General features: G+C 41.9%; 1 protein-coding gene across 3 annotated transcripts in view; it reads left to right on the top strand.

The window, feature by feature from the left end:
• Nucleotides 1–19827, top strand: part of GABPB1 (GA binding protein transcription factor subunit beta 1) — a 437479-nt gene that overhangs the window by 275920 nt on the left and 141732 nt on the right. For all 3 annotated transcript variants that reach the window (XM_053717436.1, XM_053717435.1, XM_053717437.1), the window contains exon 7: nucleotides 13375–13557. In XM_053717436.1, coding sequence (XP_053573411.1) covers nucleotides 13375–13557 — 183 coding nt within the window. The remainder of the gene's footprint in view (nucleotides 1–13374; nucleotides 13558–19827) is intronic.

The following is a 19827-nucleotide window of genomic DNA, read 5'->3' as shown; positions in this document are numbered from 1 at the left end:
AATTCCCTTTTCTCCCTCTCCAGTCTTTAGGAAGATGTTACCGGTGGCTGATTTACATCAAGGAGTCATGGCAGACGGTCCCCAAGGTGGAAGGGGCGATTTCTACACTGGCCAAGAGGACTACTATTCCTATTGGGGATAGTTTCTCTTTCAAGGACCCTATGGATAAGAAGCTGGAGACTTTCGTAAGATGTATATTCAGCAGGATTTACAATGGCAGCCGGCAGTGTGTCCCTCCAGGCTGAGACTTCTTTGGAGGAGATACAGGACAGGATAAAGGCCCTCGGGTTAGCCAATTCCTTTTTCACGGACGCCTCCTTGCAGGTCATTATATTGGGAGCCAAGATATCTGACTTTGCAATTTTAGCGCATACGGCGCTATGGCTGAAATCTTGGTCAGCTGATGTTTCTTCCAAATCTAAACTTTTGGTGATTCCTTAGAAGGGAAAGACCTTGTTTGGGCTAGGGTTGGCAGAAATTATTTCTGATATCACAGGTGGTAAGGGATCCTTTTTGCCTCAAGACAAGAAGAACAAATCAAAAGGATGTCACCTCTGAAATTTCAAAAGGAACGAAAATTACTCTGTCTTCCCCCTCCTCTACCAACAGGAGCAGTCCAAGCCTGCGTGGAAGCCCAGTCAGTCTTGGAACAAGGGGAAGCAATCTTAGAGACCTGCAGCTGAATCCTTTCCTCCCAGGGGCAGATTTCCTCTATCAAGATTATCTGTAGACCAGATAAAAAGAGAGGCGTTCTTGAAATGTGTACAGGATCTTTCCTTCTTGGGAGTGATAGTTCCTGTCCCAATACAGGAGCAAGGTCTCAGGTTCTATTCCAACCTGTTAGTGGTGCCCAAAAAAGAAGGAACTTTCAGGCCTATTCTAGATCTAAAGTTTTTAAAATTTCTAAGAGTGCTGTCCTTCAAGATGGAGACTATCCGTTCCATTCTTCCTCTGGTTCAAGAAGGTCAATTCATGACAACCATAGACCTGAAGGATGCGTATCTGCATGTTCCCATTCACAGGGATCATCACAGTTTTCTGAGATTTGCCTATCTGGACAAACACTTTCAATTTGTAGTGCTTCCATTTGTCCTCGCCACAGCTCCCAGGATTTTCTCAAAGGCCCTGGGAGCTCTGTTGGCAGTAATTCTGTTCCTGGGGAATTGCTGTGGCACCTTATCTGGACGACATTCTGGTTCAGGCGCCATCTTTTCAACTAGTAGAATCTCATACAGAGATCTTGTTGTCTTTTCTTTGTTCCCACGGATGGAAGTTGAATTTGGAAAAGAGTTCTCTTATTCTGGCGACAAGAGTGGTCTTCTTAGGAACTATTATGGACTCCCTATCAATGAAAATATTTCTGACAAAGGTCAGAAGAGCCAAGATCCTTTCCTCTTGCCTATCTCTACAGTCGACTGTACGGCCATCACTGGCCCAATTTATGGAGGTAATTGGTTTAATGGTGGCTTCCATGGACATAGTTTCCTTTGCACAATTCCATTTGAGTGCACTACAGCTATGCATGCTCGGTGAATGGAATGGGGATTATGCAGACCTGTCTCAGAGGATAGTTCTGGATCAATGTACTAGAGACTCTCTGCCGTGGTGGCTGTCTCAAGAGAATCTGTACCAGGGGGCATGCTTTTGGAGACCCTCATGGGTAATTGTGACCACGGACGCCAGCCTGATGGGTTGAAATGTTCCATCCCGGGGAGTGGGAAGTGTTCTCCAGGTTAACAACCAAATGGGGGTTATCGGAATTGGATCTGATGGTGTCTTGTCAGAATGCCAAGCTCCCAAAGTACGGTTCAAGGTCGAGAGATCCTCAGGCCTTTCTGATAGATGCTCTGGCAGTTCCTTGGAACTTCAGGTTGGCATATCTGTTTCCTCCGTTTGCTCTCCTTCCACGACTCATTCCTCAAATCAAGCAGGAGAGAGAGCGTCAGTGATTCTAATAGCTCCTGCGTGGCCTCGCAGGATCTGGTATGCAGTTCTAGTAGAAATGTCATCTCTACCTCCGTGGAGACTTCCTCTGAGGAAGGACCTTCTACTTCAGGGGCCCTTTCTCTATCCAAATCTCATTTCTCTGAAGCTGACTGCTTGGAGATTGAACGCTTGATTTTAGCTAAGCGTGGTTTTTCCGAGTTGCTCATTGAGACCATAATTCAGGCTCGTAAGCCTGTCACTAGAACGATTTACCATAAGATATGGCGTAAATATCTTTACTGGTGTGAGTCTAAGGGATATTCTTGGAGTGGGGTCAGGATCCCAAGAAATTTGTCTTTTTTCCATTATGACCTGGAAGAAGGGTTTGTCTGTCAGTACCCTGAAGGGTCAGATCTCGGCACTATCTATTTCTCTTGTAAGGTGTATCCAGTCCACAGATTTATCCATTACTTGTGGGATAATCTCCTTCCCAACAGGAAGCTGCAAGAGGATCACCCACAGCAGAGCTGTCTATATAGCTCCTCCCCTAACTGCCACCTCCAGTCATTCTCTTGCAGCTCTCGACAAGGGAAGTAGCTAGAGAGATGTGGTGAATTAGTGTAGTTTATCTTCAATCAAAAGTTTGTTATTTTTAAATGGTGCCGGCGTTGTACTGTTTTTTACCTCAGGCAGAAATTAGAAGAAGAATTTGCCTGAGGTTTTTGATGATCTTAGCAGGTTTTAACTAAGGTCCACTGCTGTTCTCACACATAACTGAAGAGTATGAGGAAACTTCAGCTGGGAGAACGGCCTGCAGAATTAACTGCCCTGAGGTATGTTCAGTATATTATTTTCTAGAGGATGATAAGAACTAGAAAATGCTGACAGTGCCTGATATAGTTAAGTTAAGCCTGATTGCAGTGATTTAATAAACGACTGGCATCATGCTTGCAGTAAAAAGTAATTTTCATATTACTTTCTATTATGGCTTAGTATGTAAAACGTTTGCATTTATATAAAGAACGTTTTTTACTGAGGTGATAAATCTTTGTTTGTGGCCTAGTTTTCCACATGGATGTTATTTTACTCCTAGGAATAGTTTTTTAAGGCCCTCTGACTTTGAGTGCATAGTGGGAGGGGCCTATTTTTGCGCTCTAATTGCTCAGTTGTTTTTACATTCTGAGACATCCAGCTTCCCTGAAGGAGTCCCCTGACATATTGGGCCTCTGTAAAGGGTTTTTGTGCCTACAAAAGTCGTTTTATGGGAAGGTAGGAGCCACAGTAGAGCTGTGGCAGTTTGCTTGTGACTGTTTTAAAGGTTTTTACCGTTTTTTTTGCTTCGTTTTTGAACCTGAGGGGGTTAATCATCCATTTGCAAGTGGGTGCAATGCTATTTTAGTCTATTATATACACTGTAAAAATTTCATAGAGTTAACTGCTTTTTTCACTGTTTTGCAGTTTTTGTGTTTGTTTTTTTCCCTTAAAGGCACAGTACCGTTTTTTATAATCTGCTTTTTCACATTAATTAAAGTGTTTTCCAAGCTTGCTGGTCTCATTACTAGTCTGTTATAGAGGAAACTCCTTGTTCATTATGTTTAGAAGCCATTGTGGAACCCCCTCTTAGAATGTGTACCAAATGCACTGATCTTACTATAAGTTATAAAGACCATATTCTGGCTTTAAAAGATTTATCACCAGAGAAAATTGACAAGGGGGAAGTTATGCTGACTAACTCTCCCCATGTGTCGGAGCCTATAACTCCCGCTCAAGGGGCGCCAAGTACATCTAGCGCGCCCATTGCGTATACTTTACAAGACATGGCGGCAGTTATGAATCATACTCTTACAGAAGTATTGTCCAAACTGGGGCTACAACAAATACAGAGCTCTCTGACGCTTTAGTAGCTATGTCCGATATACCCTCACAATGTGCAGAAGCCGAAGAAGGAGAGCTTCTATCTGTGGGTGATTTTTCTGACTCAGGGAAGACACTTCAACCTGATTATGATATGTCTACATTTAAATTTAAGCTTGAACACCTCCGCATGTTGCTCAGGGAGGTTTTAGCAACTCTGGATGACTGTGACGCCATTGTAGTCCCAGAGAAATTGTGTAAATTGGATAAATACTACGCAGTGCCTGTTTACACTGATGTTTTTGCAATACCTAAGAGGTTTTCAGAAATTATTACTAAGGAATGGGATAGACCAGGTGTACCGTTCTCTCCCCCTCCTGTTTTTAAAAAGATGTTTCCCATAGATGCCGCTACACGGGACTTGTGGCAAACGGTCCCTAAGGTGGAGGGAGCAGTCTCTACTCTAGCGAAGCGTACAACTATCCCTGTCGAGGACAGTTGTGCTTTTCTAGATCCAATGGACAAAAAATTAGAGGGTTACCTTAAGAAAATTTTTATTCAACAAGGTTTTATTCTCCAGCCCCTTGCATGCATTGCCCCTGTCACTGCTGCTGCGGCCTTCTGGTTTGAGTCTCTAGAAGAGGCTCTACAGGTAGAAACCCCATTGGATGATATCCTTGACAAGCTTAAAGCTCTTAAGCTAGCCAATTCATTTGTTTCTGACGCCGTTGTTCATTTAACCAAACTAACGGCTAAGAACTCAGGTTTTGCTATTCAGGCGCGTAGAGCGCTATGGCTTAAATCCTGGTCAGCTGACGTTACTTCAAAGTCTAAGCTTCTCAACATTTCCTTCAAGGGGCAGACCCTATTCGGGCCTGGACTGAAGGAGATCATTTCTGATATTACTGGAGGAAAAGGTCACGCCCTTCCTCAGGATAGGTCCAACAAATTAAGGACCAAACAGCCTAATTTTCGTGCCTTTCGAAACTTGTGGCGCTGCTTCAACTTTCTCTAATACAAAACAAGAGGGAAATTTTGCCCAGTCCAAGCCGGTCTGGAGACCTAACCAGGCTTGGAACAAAGGAAAGCAGGCCAAAAAACCTGCTGCTGCCTCTAAGACAGCATGAAAGATCAGCCCCCGATCCGGTAATGGATCTAGTAGGGGGCAGACTTTCTCTCTTTGCCCAGGCTTGGGCAAGAGATGTACAGGATCCCTGGGCGTTGGAAATCGTGTCCCAGGGATATCTTCTGGACTTCAAAGCTTCTTCCCCAAAAGGAAGATTTCATCTCTCACAATTATCTGCAAACCAGATAAAGAGAGAGGCATTCTTACATTGTGTTCAAGACCTCCTAGTTATGGGAGTGATCCACCCAGTTCCAAAGGAGGAACTGGGGCAAGGCTTCTATTCAAATCTGTTTGTGGTTCCCAAGAAAGAGGGAACCTTCAGACCAATCTTAGATCTCAAGATCCTAAACAAATTTCTCAGGGTCCCATCCTTCAAGATGGAGACTATTCGAACCATCCTACCTATGATCCAGGAGGGTCAATATATGACTACTGTGGACTTAAAGGATGCTTATCTGCACATTCCGATACACAGAGATCATCATCGGTTTCTCAGGTTCGCCTTCCTAGACAGGCATTACCAGTTTGTGGCTCTTCCCTTTGGGTTAGCTACGGCACCAAGAATCTTTACGAAGGTCCTGGGGTCACTCCTAGAGGTTCTAAGGCCGCGGGGTATAGCAGTAGCCCCTTACCTAGACGAGATTCTAATACAGGGGTCGAATTTTCAAATCGCCAGGTCCCATACAGACATTGTTCTGGCACTCCTGAGGTCGCATGGGTGGAAAGTGAACGTAGAAAAGAGTTCTCTATCCCCTCTCACAAGAGTTTCCTTCCTAGGAACTCTGATAGATTCTGTAGAAATGAAGATTTACCTGACAGAGGCCAGGTTGTCAAAACTTCTAAATTCCTGACGTGTTCTTTATTCTACTTCTCGCCCTTCAGTGGCTCAGTGTATGGAAGTAATCGGCTTAATGGTAGCGGCAATGGACATAGTGCCGTTTGCCCGCCTACATCTCAGACCGCTGCAACTCTGCATGCTCAGTCAGTGGAATGGGAATTACACAGATTTGTCCCCTCTACTAAATCTGGATCAAGAGACCAGGGATTCTCTTCTCTGGTGGCTATCTCGGGTCCATCTGTCCAAGGGTGTGACCTTCCGCAGGCCAGATTGGACAATAGTAACGACAGATGCCAGCCTTCTGGGCTGGGGTGCAGTCTGGAACTCCCTGATGAAAGCTCAGGGCTTGTGGACTCAGGAGGAGACACTCCTTCCGATAAACATTCTGGAACTAAGAGCGATATTCAATGCTCTTCAGGCTTGGCCTCAGCTAGCTGCGGTCAGGTTCATCAGATTTCAGTCGGACAATATCACGACTGTAGCCTACATCAACCATCAAGGGGGAACAAGGAGTTCCCTAGCAATGTTTGAGGTTTCAAAAATAATTCTATGGGCAGAGGTTCACTCTTGCCATCTATCAGCTATCCATATCCCAGGAGTAGAGAACTGGGAGGCGGATTTTCTAAGTCGACAGACTTTTCATCCGGGGGAGTGGGATCTCCATCCGGAGGTGTTTGCACAGTTGATTCAACTTTGGGGCAAACCAGAACTGGATCTCATGGCGTCTCGTCAGAACGCCAAGCTTCCTTGTTACGGATCCAGGTCCAGGGATCCCAAGGCAGTGCTGATAGATGCTTTAGCAGCGCCTTGGTCTTTCAACCTGGCTTATGTGTTTCCACCGTTTCCTCTGCTCCCTCGTCTGATTGCCAAGATCAAGCAGGAGAGAGCTTCAGTGATTTTGATAGCACCTGCGTGGCCACGCAGGACTTGGTATGCATATCTGGTGGACATGTCATCCCTTCCACCATGGACTCTACCGCTGAGGCAGGACCTTCTACTTCAGGGTCCTTTCAACCATCCAAATCTAATTTCTCTGCGTCTGACTTCTTGGAGATTGAACGCTTGATTTAATCAAAACGTGGTTTCTCCGAGTCGGTCATTGATGCCTTAATTCAGGCTCGAAAGCCCGTCACCAGGAAAATTTATCATAAGATATGGTGTAAATATCTTCATTGGTGTGAATCCAAGGGTTACTCATGGAGTAAAGTCAGGATTCCCAGGATATATTTTCTCCAAGAAGGATTGGAGAAGGGATTGTCAGCTAGTTCCTTAAAGGGACAGATTTCTGCTCTGTCTATTCTTTTGCACAAGCGTCTGGCGGATGTTCCAGACGTTCAGGCGTTTTGTCAGGCTTTAGTTAGAATCACAACTGTGTTTAAACCTGTTGCTCCGCCATGGAGTTTAAATTTAGTTCTTCAAGTTCTTCAAGGGGTTCCGTTTGAACCTCTGCATTCCATAGATATCAAGCTTTTATCTTGGAAAGTTCTGTTTCTGGTAGCTATCTCTTCGGCTCAAAGAGTTTCAGAGTTATCTGCCTTACAGTGTGATTCCCCTTATCTGATCTACCATGCAGATAAGGTAGTTTTGCGTACCAAACCTGGGTTTCTTCCTAAGGTGGTATCTAATAAGAATATCAATCAGGAGATTGTTGTTCCGTCACTGTGTCCTAATCCTTCTTCAAAGAAAGAACGTCTTTTACACAATCTTGACGTGGTTCGTGCTTTAAAGTTTTATTTACAAGCTACTAAAGATTTTCGTCAAACATCTGCATTGTTTGTTGTCTACTCTGGACAGAGGAAAGGCCAAAAGGCTTCAGCAACTTCTCTTTCTTTTTGGATAAGAAGTATAATCCGCTTAGCTTATGAGACTGCTGGCCAGCAGCCTCCTGAAAGAATTACAGCTCATTCCACTAGAGCGGTGGCTTCCACATGGGCTTTTAAAAATGAGGCTTCTGTTGAACAGATTTGTAAGGCGGCGACTTGGTCTTCGCTTCATACTTTTTCTAAATTCTACAAATTTGATACTTTTGCTTCTTCGGAGGCTATTTTTGGGAGAAAGGTCTTACAGGCATTGGTGCCTTCCGTTTAAGCGCCTGCCTTGTTCCTCCCTTCATCCATGTCCTATAGCTTTGGTATTGGAATCCCACAAGTAATGGATGAATCCGTGGACTGGATACACCTTACAAGAGAAAACAAAATTTATGCTTACCTGATAAATTTATTTCTCTTGTGGTGTATCCAGTCCACGGCCCGCCCTGTCATTTTAAGGCAGGTGTTTTTTATTTTTAAACTACAGTCACCACTGCACCCTATAGTTTCTCCTTTCTCTTGCTTGTCTTCGGTCGAATGACTGGAGGTGGCAGTTAGGGGAGGAGCAATATAGACAGCTCTGCTGTGGGTGATCCTCTTGCAGCTTCCTGTTGGGAAGGAGAATATCCCACAAGTAATGGATGAATCCGTGGACTGGATACACCACAAGAGAAATAAATTTATCAGGTAAGCATAAATTTTGTTTTTGCTACACAAGCGTCTGGTGTAATCTTTTTGTCAGGCCTTGGTCAGAATCAGGCTTGTGTTTAAATCTATTGCTCTACCTTGGAGCCTTAACCTTGTTCTTAAAGTTTTGCAGCAAGCTCTGTTTGAGCCGATGCATTCGATCGATATTAAGTTATTATCTTGGAAGCCTTTGTTTCTGACTGCTATCTCTTCTGCTCGGAGGGTTTCTGAACTCTCAGCTTTGCAGTGTGAATCTCCTTATCTCATATTTCATGCAGATAAGGCATTTCTTCATACCAAGTTTGGTTTTCCTCCTAAGGTTGTTTCGGACAGAAATATTAATCAGGAAATTGTTGTTCCTTCTCTTTGTCCTAATCCTTCTTCTCATAAGGAACATTTGTTACACAACATTGATGTTGTGCGGGCTCTTAAGTTTTATTTGCAGGCGACTAAACATTTTCGCCAGTCTTCAGCATTGTTTGTGTGTTTTTCTGGGAAATGCAAGGGTCAGAAAGCTACTGCCACTTCTCTGTCTCTTTGGTTGAGAAGTATTATTCGTTTAGCATATGAAACTGCTGGACAGCAGCCTCCTGAGAGAATCACAGCTCACGCCACTAGGGCTGTTTCTTCTTCTTGGGCCTCTGTAGAACAGATTTGCAAGGCAGCGACTTGGTCTTCTTTGCACACTTTTTCTAAATGTTATAAATTTGATACTTTTGCCTAGGCTGAGGCTTCTTTTGGGAGAAAGGTACTTCAAGCGGTGGTGCCTTCTGTTTAGGTTACCCGTCTTGTCCCTCCGTGTCCTCTAGCTTGGGTATTGATTCCCAACAGTAATTAATTAATCAGTGGACTCACCGTGTCATAAGAAAGAAATCAAAATTTATGCTTACCTGATAAATTTATTTATTTATAGACACGGTGAGTCCACGGTCCACCCCTTTTTTCAGACAGTTTTTTTGTCTAAACCTCAGGCACCTCTACACCTTGTGTTATTTCCTTTCTCTCTTTTTCCTTCAGTCGCATGACTGGGGATTGTGGGAAGGAAAGTGATACTTAACAGCTTTGCTGTGGTGCTCTTTGTCTCCTCCTGCTGTCCAGGAGTGATATTCTCAACAGTAATTGATGATTCCGTGAACTCACCATGTCTGTAAAAAATACATTTATCAGGAAAGCATAAATTTTGTTTTTCAATTGTTCTTTCTAAGTATTGTACAGAGACAGAGAAAAGAAAGGGATGCATTTGAGTGATAAGATAACGAGATCTGATCACACTACGAGCTTAGCCTATTTTGGGCTAGATTACAAGTAATGCAGTATTTTTTAATTTATTTTTTGTGTGTAAGCAAAAACTCCGCTTAGATTTTATTTTTGGCGCTTTTGGGGTTGTGGTCATATTACAAGTTTAAAAAAAACGTATTTTGCGCTAGCGTTAACACGAATGGCGCGAAAAACCTTAAAACTTAAGTTTTCACGTGCGTGTGCATGTATTCCCCCCTTAGAGATCAATGGAGAAAAAAGTGGGGGGAAAAACCTAACACCCGAGACCGTGCAAACTCCATCGCATTTAAGTAAATGTGAAGTATTTACAGTGAATGCATAGTTAAAATCTTTATTAAATCTGAAAATTCCATAAATATTTTATCATGGTTTTTATCTGTGTAATGGCAAAGGGCTGTAATACAGTGTCTCTGTGTGTGTGTGTGTGTGTGTATGTACGTATGTATGTATGTATGTATGTATATGTATATATATATATGTATGTGTATATATATATATATATATATATATATATATATATATATATATATATATATATATATATATATATATATATATATAAAATCAATGTAAATATTTGCATTGAAAATTAGTACATCTAGGCAAGTATCCCCGCTTGCTTTTCCCCAGAAATTCTTAATATACAATGTTTCCAATGCACAAGAGAATTGTGGGTAAGATATGCAAATTAGATATGCAAATTCTGTTTTTTTGCTTCAAAAATACTGTTTTGACACAGCGATCATTTTAAACAGGATTATGACAGCAAACCAGAAATCACTCACTAGACAAGCCTGTTTCGTTCTTTTTGGAACTCATCAGTAGGAGATAGATTTCTGGTTGCTGCATTGGAAAAGCTATTTTCATGGTTAAACCAAAATTCATTAAAATTATGGGGGAGATAAAAACCTGAAATTAAAATCCTCCATGTCTCAAAATTAAATCAATGTAAATATTTGCATAGAAAATTAGTACATCTAGGCAAGTATCCCCGCTTGCTTTTTCCCAGAAATTCTTAATATATAATGTTTCCAATGCACAAGAGAATTGTGGGTAAGATATGCAAATTAGTCATGCAAATTCTCAGTTTTTTTGCTTCAAAAATACTGTTTTGACACAGCGATCCTTTTAAACAGGATTATGACAGCAAACCAGAAATCACTCACTAGACAAGCCTGTTTCATTCTTTTTGGAACTCATCAGTAGGAGATAGATTTCTGGTTGCTGCATTGGAAAAGCTATTTTCATGGTTAAACCAAAATTCATTAAAATTATGGGGGAGATAAAAAAACTGAAATTAAAATCCTCCATGTCTCAAAATTAAATCAATGTAAATATTTGCATAGAAAATTAGTACATCTAGGCAAGTATCCCCGCTTGCTTTTCCCCAGAAATTCTTAATATACAATGTTTCCAATGCACAAGAGAATTGTGGGTAAGATATGCAAATTAGATATGCAAATTATCAGTTTTTTAATGAATTAAGTTTAATGAATTTTGGTTTAACCATGAAAATAGCTTTTCCAATGCAGCAACCAGAAATCTATCTCCTACTGATGAGTTCCAAAAAGAACGAAACAGGCTTGTCTAGTGAGTGATTTCTGGTTTGCTGTCATAATCCTGTTTAAAAGGATCGCTGTGTCAAAACAGTATTTTTGAAGCAAAAAAACTGAGAATTTGCATGAATGAACTGGACAAAATGATTGGCACCTTCTCAAAATTGTAAGAAATAATTGCATTTCAAGTTTGTAATGCTCCTGTAATTTATAATTAAACTTGCCTGTATCAATTAACAGGTGCTGACAATATAGAAATCGCACCGGCAATCAGTTAAAATGGTGAAAAATTTACTCAACCTTTCTGTTGTGTGTTTCTGTGCGCCACACTGAACATGGAGAAGGGAAAGAGCAGCAAAGAATTCTCTCAAGATTTGAGTACAAGAATTATGGAAAAGCATGGACAATCTCAAGGTTACAAGTCCTTCTCTAGAGATCTTAATGTTCCTGTGTCCACTATGCGCAACATTTTCAAGAAGTTACAGCCCATGGCACTTTAGCTAATCTCCCTGGACGTGGACAAAATAGAAAAATTGATCAAAGATTGCAACAAAGGATTGTTCAAATAGTGGATAGAGAACCTTGATCAACTTTCAGACAAATTCAAACTGACCTTTAGGCACAGGGTACAAATGTGTCAGCTTGCACTATACGTCGCCATCTGAATGAAAAGTTACGCTATGGTAGGAGACCCAGGAGGACCCCACTGCCGACACAGAAACATAAAAAAGGCAGATTGGAGTTTGCTAAATATTTGGTAAAGCCCATAATACTGTTTTCAGAAAAAGAAATGAGGCTTTTTAAGAAAAGAATACAGTCTCTACAGTCAAACATGGTGGAGGTTCACTGATGTTTCGGGGTTGCTTTGCTGCTTCAGGCACTGGATGTCTTCACTGTGTGCATGGCAATATGAAATCTGAAGACTACCAAATAATTATGTGTTGCAATGTAGGGCCCAGTGTCAGAAAGTTGGGTCTTCGTTAGAGGTCATGGGTCTTACAGCAGGACAATGACCCAAAGCACATGTCAAAAAGCACCCCGAAATTGTTTTAAGACAAAGAGCTGGAGAGTACTGAACTGGCCAGCAATGATTCCAGATCTCAATCCTATAGAGCACGTGTGGAGAGATCTCAAAACAGCAGTTGGGAAAAGGAACCCTTCCAATCTCAGAGACCTGGAGCAGTTGGCGAAAAAAAGTGGTTCAAAATTCCAGTAGAGAGGTGTAAGTAACTCATTGATGGTTACAGCAAGCGATTGATTTCAGTTACTTTTTCCAAGGAGTGTGCTACCAAATATTAAATTGAGGGTGCCAATAATTTTGTTAAGTCCGTTTTTGGAGTTTTGCGTGGAATGTGTAACATTTGGCTTTTTTTCTCCACTTTTTTGTGTCATACCAATAAAAACAAAAGAAATAAACATGAGAATGCCTGAGCATTTGTAATTACAACAATTTTCTGGGCGAAGTGGTGCATTATCTGACAGAAATGCAGGGGTGCCAATATTTTTGGCCATGACTGTATATGATGTGCGTGTGTGTGTATGTATGTATGTATGTGTGTATATAGATTGTAAGTTCCCACGGGAATAGGGCCCTCAACTCCCCTTGTATTTGTCTGCAAAATTATGTCTCGTTGTATTGTTTCTCCGATGTACTTTTATCCTTGTCAGCGTCCCATGGTCAGTTTATCCCATGGTCAGCGCTGCTGAGTCTGTTGGCGCTTTATAAAAAAGAATAATGTTTTATATATATATATATATATATATATATATAATGTTCATATATATTTATATTTAAGTGCATTGGAGCCCTTTGCATTTACAATATTCAATTTTAATAAAGTGTTATAGTGTGTATTATCATCTATAACACTATATATATATATATATAGTGAGAGAGAGAGAGAGAGAACCAAAATACCATCAGATATATAGAAATATGTATTTATGAATAAATAGAACCTATTCTGCTATGTGAAGAACATACATTGGAATGTGAAATATTCATATTTTCATGTCAGGTTAGCACATATGAGAATATGAGTTTGGGTTAGCGTTGACTTCTATAGGGGAATATGTTATCTTTTGTGTGACAATCTAATTGTGCTAGAAATATGCTGTTTGCACGCATCGGGTTAGTACGAGTGCAATATCTTTTTACTCTCAACTCATAATACCGGCGCAACCCAACGCGCACAAATTTATTTACTATTAGCGCTTTATTGGAAAGGCAAAATAGCCATCCACTTGTAATCTGGACCTTAATGTCTTAATGTTTATTTTTATTGTTTTTCAATATTCTAGTAGTTGCAACAGAAGAAGTAGTGACTGCCGAATCAGTAGATGGAGCAATCCAGCAAGTTGTCAGCTCAGGAGGCCAGCAAGTTATTACAATTGTAACAGACGGCATTCATCTTGGTAATCTACAATCTGCTAGTAGCGGAATAGGTCAACCAATTATTGTCACAATGCCTGATGGTCAACAAGGTAAGCTCCTTATTTTGCTATGAATTGTACACCTAACTACACTGTAACTGTGTTATGCAATATGCTATCGTAGCACCATGCAAGTCTCTTTTACTTTATTAGATCTAGCATTAATATATTTGTCCTTTACAATGCTTTCATGGCTTTTATCTTTCTGTAAATTTATCTGTAAAGCTGTGTAAAACCAAACCTGATAAACAAATGATAAAATCCAATGGAGATCAGGAGTTTGTTTACATTGGCAGATATAGGATTGAATGAAGGTTCTTAGTTGCTTTGATTAATATTATTATGCAGAATAATCATACATACAGTACATATTTCTTTCTAATGACACAATGAGTCCACGGATCATCTAATTACTATTGGGAATATCATTCCTGCCCAGCAGGAGGCGGCAAAGAGCACCACAGCAAAGCTGTTAAATATCACCTCCCTTTCCTCCAACCCCAGTCATTCTCTTTGCTTACGTTAAAGCAAGGAAGTAGTAAAGTTAGGAAATAAAAATATCTGTTTTGTCTGTTCATTGGTGAATAAAGATGGACCAAGAAACCCTGCAAGATGTTACATGTTCTTTATGCTTTGATGCTAATGTAGAACCACCAATCCCTTTCTGTTCCTCATGTATTGAGAGAACTTTACATTACAGGGATAGACTTTTTCCTGAGCCAACGTTGTCTAAGGAGGATACTGTTCAGGAGTCTTCTGACAATGTTCAAGATATGCTGCAGCTTTCTCCTCAAGCGTCCCAAAATTTAGCGTCCATACAGCCAGTTCCCTGCGCTTCCTCTATTACTCCACCTGGAGTTACCTTGCAAGACATCGCTTCCCTAATGTCATCAGCGGTATCTGATGCGTTGTCTGCCTTTCCCATGCTGCAGGGAAAGTGCAAGAGGAAATGTAATCAATCAGTGAATAAGGTTGCTGACACAGTAGTGGCTATTCTGAATGTTTCTTCCCAGAAACCTGAAGAGGAAGATACTTCGGTAGCATCTGAGGGTGAAATCTCAGACTCAGACAGTGTAATACCTTTTATCTGATACTGAAGTTGTTTCTTTCAGGTTTAAGCTCTAACACCTCCGTTTGTTACTTAAGGAGGTTTTAGCTACCCTGGACGACTCCGACACTACCGTCTTAGTCAATCCTAAGAAGTCCAGTAAACTAACGTGCCCTCCTTGGTGGAGTTATTTCCTGTACCAGATAGGGCTACAGAGATTATTGCTAACGAATGAGAGACCGGGTATCCATTTTTCTCCATCCCCTATATTTAAAAAGATGTTTCCTATAGCAGACTTTATCAAGGAGTCTTGGCAGACGGTACCCAAGGTGGAAGGGGCAATTTCCACGCTAGCCAAGAGAACTACTATTCCCATAGAGGATAGTTGTTCCTTTAAGGATCCTATGGATAAGAAGTTAGAGGGGTTACTCAAGAAAATGTATGTACACCAGGGTTTACAATGGCAACCCGCAGTTTGTATTGCTACTGTCACTAGTGCGACAGCATACTGGTTTGATTAATTGTCTAATTCTATTCGAACAGACACTCCCCTCGAAGAAATCCAGGATAGGATAAAGGCCCCTAAGTTGGCCAACTCCTTTATCACGGATGCTTCCCTTCAGGTTATTAAGCTGGGAGCTAAGATTTCTGGTTTTGCCGTACTGGCCCGCAGAGCTGTATGGTTAAAATCTTGGTCTGCGGATGTGTAATCTAAGTCTAAACTTTTGGCAATTCCTTACAAGGGAAAGACCTTGTTTGGGCCGGGTATGACGGAAATAATTTCTGACATTACAGGAGGAAAGGACCATTTCCTCCCTCAGGATAAGAGATAAGAGTAATTTTCATTCCTTTCGAAATTTCAAGGGATATCCTTCTCTTCCTTCTTTCAAGTAGCAGCAGTCCAAGCCTTCCTGGAGGCCCAATCAGTCTTGGAACAAGGGAAAACAATCTAAAAAGCCTGCTGTTGAATAAAAAACAGCATGAAGGGCCTGCCCCCGATCCGGGACCGGATCTTGTGGGGGGCAGACTTTCCTTCTTCCCTCAGGCTTCGTTCGAGATGTTCAGGATCCCTGGGTTGTGGACATCATGGCCCAGGGATACAAACTTGAGTTCAAAACCTTTCCTCCCAGGGGCAGGTTTCTGCTTTCAAAATTATCTGTAGACCAGAGAAAGAGAGGTGTTACACTGTGTTCGGGACCTCTCTGACCTGGGAGTGATAGCTTCTGTTCCGATGCAGGAATGGGGTCTGGGGTTCTGTTCCAATATGTTCGTGGTTCCCAAAAAGGAGGGAACCTTCAGACCAATTTTAGATCTCAAGAGTCTAAACATTCCTCAGAGTGCCGTCCTTCAATATGGAAACTATTCGTTCCATTCTTCCTTTGGTCCAAGAGGGTAAATTTATGACAACGGTGGATTTAAAGGATGCGTACCTGCATGTTCCCATCCAAAGAGACCATCACAAGTTTCTAAGGTTTGCGTTTCTAGACAAACACTTCCAGTTCATGGCTCTTCCATTCAGCCTTGCCACAGCTCCCAGAATTTTCTCAAAGGTTCTGGAATCCCTGTTGGCGGTGCTCCGTATGCGGGGCATTGAAGTGGCGTGGCGCCTTATCTGGACGACATTCTGGTTCAGGCGCCATCCTTTCAACAAGCAAGATCCCACACGGAAATGTTGTTATCTTTCCTGCGATCTCACGGATGGAAGGTAAATTTGGAAAAGAGTTCCTTAATTTCAAATACAAGGGTAATTTTCTTGGGAACCATAATAGATTCCTTATAAATGAAGATTTTTCTGACAGAAGTCAGGAAATAAAAGATTTTCGATTCTTACCTAGCGCTTCAGTCCTCTCCTCGGCCATCAGTGGCTCAGTGCATGGAGGTAATCGGTCTGATGGTAGCGGCAATGGACATCATCCCGTTCGCCCGTTTCCACCTCAGACCTCTGCAGTTAAGCATGCTCAGTCAGTGGAACGGAGATTATGTGGATCTGTCTCCGAGATTACAGCTGGAACAGGAGACAAGGGATTATCTTCTTTGGTGGTTGTCTCAGGATCATCTCTTCCAGGGAACCTGTTTTCACAGACCCTCTTGGGTGATTGTGACAACAGACGCCAGCCTTCTGGGATGGGGAGCAGTCTAGGGCTCTCTAAAGGCTCAGGGAACATGGACTCGGTCGGAGTCTGTTTTACCCATAAACATTTTGGAGCTGAGAGCAATCTTCAATGCTCTTCTGGCCTGGACTCAGTTAGCCTCGGCCCGGTTTATCAGGTTCCAGTCGGACAACATAACTTCAGTGGCTTACATCAACCATCAGGGAGGAACGCGGAGTTCCTTGGCCATGACAGAGGTAGCCAAGATAATTCAGTGGGCGGAGACCCACAATTGCTGTCTGTCGGCAATCCACATCCCAGGAGTGGACAACTGGGAGGCGGACTTCCTGAGCAGGCAGACTTTTCACCCGGGCGAGTGGGAACTCTATCCCGAAGTGTTTTCCAGCCTGATTCTCAAATGGGGTCAGCCAGATTTTGATCTCATGGCATTTCGGCAGAATGCCAAGCTTCCGAGATACAGGTCGAGGTCAAGGGACCCTCAGGCTGTACTGATAGACGCCCTGGCGGTACCTTGGAATTTCAGTCTTGCATACCTATTTCCTCCATTCGCTCTTCTACCTCGGGTCATTGCTCGATTCAAGCAGGAGAGGGCGTCGGTGATCCTTATTGCACCGGCGTGGCCTCGCAGGATTTGGTATGAACATGTCATCTCTTCCACCTTGGAGACTTCCGTTGAGGACGGACCTTCTACTTCAAGGGCCCTTCCTTCACCCAAATCTAGTTTCTCTGAAGCTGACTGCTTTGAGATTGAACGCTTAATTTTATCCCAGCGTGGATTTTTGGAATCAGTCATTGAGACCATGATTCAGGCTCGTAAACTTGTGACTAGAAAGATTTACCACAAGATATGGCGTAAATATCTATATTAATGTGAATACAAGGGCTACTCTTGGTGTAGTTAGGATTCCTAGAATTCTGTCCTTTCTCCAAGAAGGTTTGGAGAAGGGTTTATCAGCAAGTTCCCTAAAGGGTCAAATATCTGCCTTGTCAATTTTGTTACATAAACGTCTGGCGAACGTCCCAGACGTGCAATTATGTTGTCAGGCCTTGGTCAGGATCAGGCTTGTGTTCAAGCCAGTTACTCCTCCCTGGAGTCTTAATTTAGTTCTTAAGGTTCTTCAAGGGGCTCCGTTTGAGCCTATGCATTTCTGAGATATTAAGTTGTTATCTTGGAAAGTTTTGTTTCTTGTTGCTATTTCATCTTCTCGTAGAGTGTCAGAGCTCTCTGCATTACAGTATGAGTCTCCTTACCTGGTGCATACTAAGTTAGGGTTTCTCCTTAAAGTAGTTTCAGAACGGAACATTAATCTGGAGATTGTTGTTCCTTCCTTGTGTCCTAATTCTTCTAATCAACAGCTTTTGCACAATCTGGATGTGGTGCGTGCATTAAAATTCTATTTACAGGTGACTGAGGATATTCGTCAGTCTTCTGCTCTGTTTGTGGTTTTCTCTGGGAAACGTAAGGGGCAGAAAACTACGGCTACTTCTCTTTCTTTGTGGCTAAAGAGTATCATTCGCTTTGCCTATGAAACTGCTGGACAGCATCCTCCTGAGAGAGATACGGCTCATTCTACGAGGGCTGTTTCCTCTTCCTGGGCATTCAAAAATGAAGCTTCTGTGGAACAGATTTGCAAGGCTGCAACTTGGTCCTCTCTTCACACTTTTTCAAAATTCTATAAATTTGATACTTTTGCCTCTGATGAGGCCTCTTTTGGGAGAAAGGTTCTTCAAGCAGTAGTGCCTTCCGTTTAGGTTCCCTGTCTTGTCCCTCCCTTATCATCTGTGTACTTTAGCTTGGGTATTGATTCCCAATAGTAATTAGATAATCCGTGGACTCATCGTGTCATTAGAAAGAAAACAACATTTATGCTTACCTGATAAATTTCTTTCTTTCTTGACACGATGAGTCCACGGCCCGCCCTGTTCTTTGGACAGTTTGTTGGTATGTTATAAACTTCCGACACCTCTGCACCTTGTTGCTTCCTTTCTCTCCTTTGCTTCGATTGAATGACTGGGGTTGGAAGGAAGGGAGGTGATATTTAACAGCTTTGCTGTGGTGCACTTTGCCGCCTCCTGCTGAGCAGGAGTGATATTCCCAATAGTAATTAGATGATCCGTGGACTCATTGTGTCAAGAAATAAATAAATTTATCAGGTAAGCATAAAGTTTGTTTTCTTTCATAAGATGGTCAAAGTCCACAAGCCATTACATGTGGGTTTTAAGTCCAGTCTTACAGGAGGACCTGTAGGACTGGACTTTAAACCCAGGTGTGATGACTCATGAACTCTCACCATCATGAAAGAAATGAATTTATCAAGTAAGCATCCATTTAGTTTTTTCTGTTTTGTGAAGAAACTTGAATCCTCAGTTTAAGAAAAGAACAAAAGTTCATCTACCACAGCCACAATTCTATTCCGCTACTCTAATTCTGCAGGCTGTCTCCAAACCAAAGCAATAGCAATATCTATAAATAAGACACCTTATTCATGGCACTGGTAATAAAATGGCAAAAAGTCAAGTAATAACCGGTGCTTAAGTAAATACAAATCAGCAAATTAGATTTATGATGAAACGGCATGTGTTGCTGAGAAACGCGTTGCTGTGCTAGTGTTGTTTACAATAAAGTTTACACCCTTTTATACTCTACTTGCTCGGATCTTTATTTCCATATCTACTGGATGATAGCTATCTGGTTATTTGAATTCCAATATTCACTGTGACGTCTTCCATCATCGCCTGGGTGCTTGCCTCTGTGATTGGTGTGACCCGCTACGCTACCTGACGCACGAAACTCTGGCATCCTGTGTGAGTCTTACGGGCGACTCTGCTGGTCCCGTACCGCTCTGTCAGGCACTCCGGTTGTGCCGCTACGCTTGTGTGTAGCCACCCTGAAGGGTGTATCTGATACACTGTGTTTTGTATTAGCTAGTTTTGTCAATATTACCCTATGTAGTGCCTCTTTCTGTTCCCCGACTAGGAACTTTCTGATTACCATGGCTTTTACCCTTATAATTAGTATATCAAGATAGAACCATTTTTCCTGGTGTACAAATTTAAAAATAGAACAAAAGATCAACACAAAAATAGAGAGAACAACAATTCTTCATTTAATCCTCCAGGTGATAGGGTATCTAGGTTATAGATCCAAAAACCTTTATTGTT

Source organism: Bombina bombina, chromosome 6 (genome assembly GCF_027579735.1).
Source record: "Bombina bombina isolate aBomBom1 chromosome 6, aBomBom1.pri, whole genome shotgun sequence".
Lineage (NCBI taxonomy): Eukaryota > Metazoa > Chordata > Amphibia > Anura > Bombinatoridae > Bombina > Bombina bombina.
This window is presented reverse-complemented; position numbering and strand designations above follow the sequence as displayed.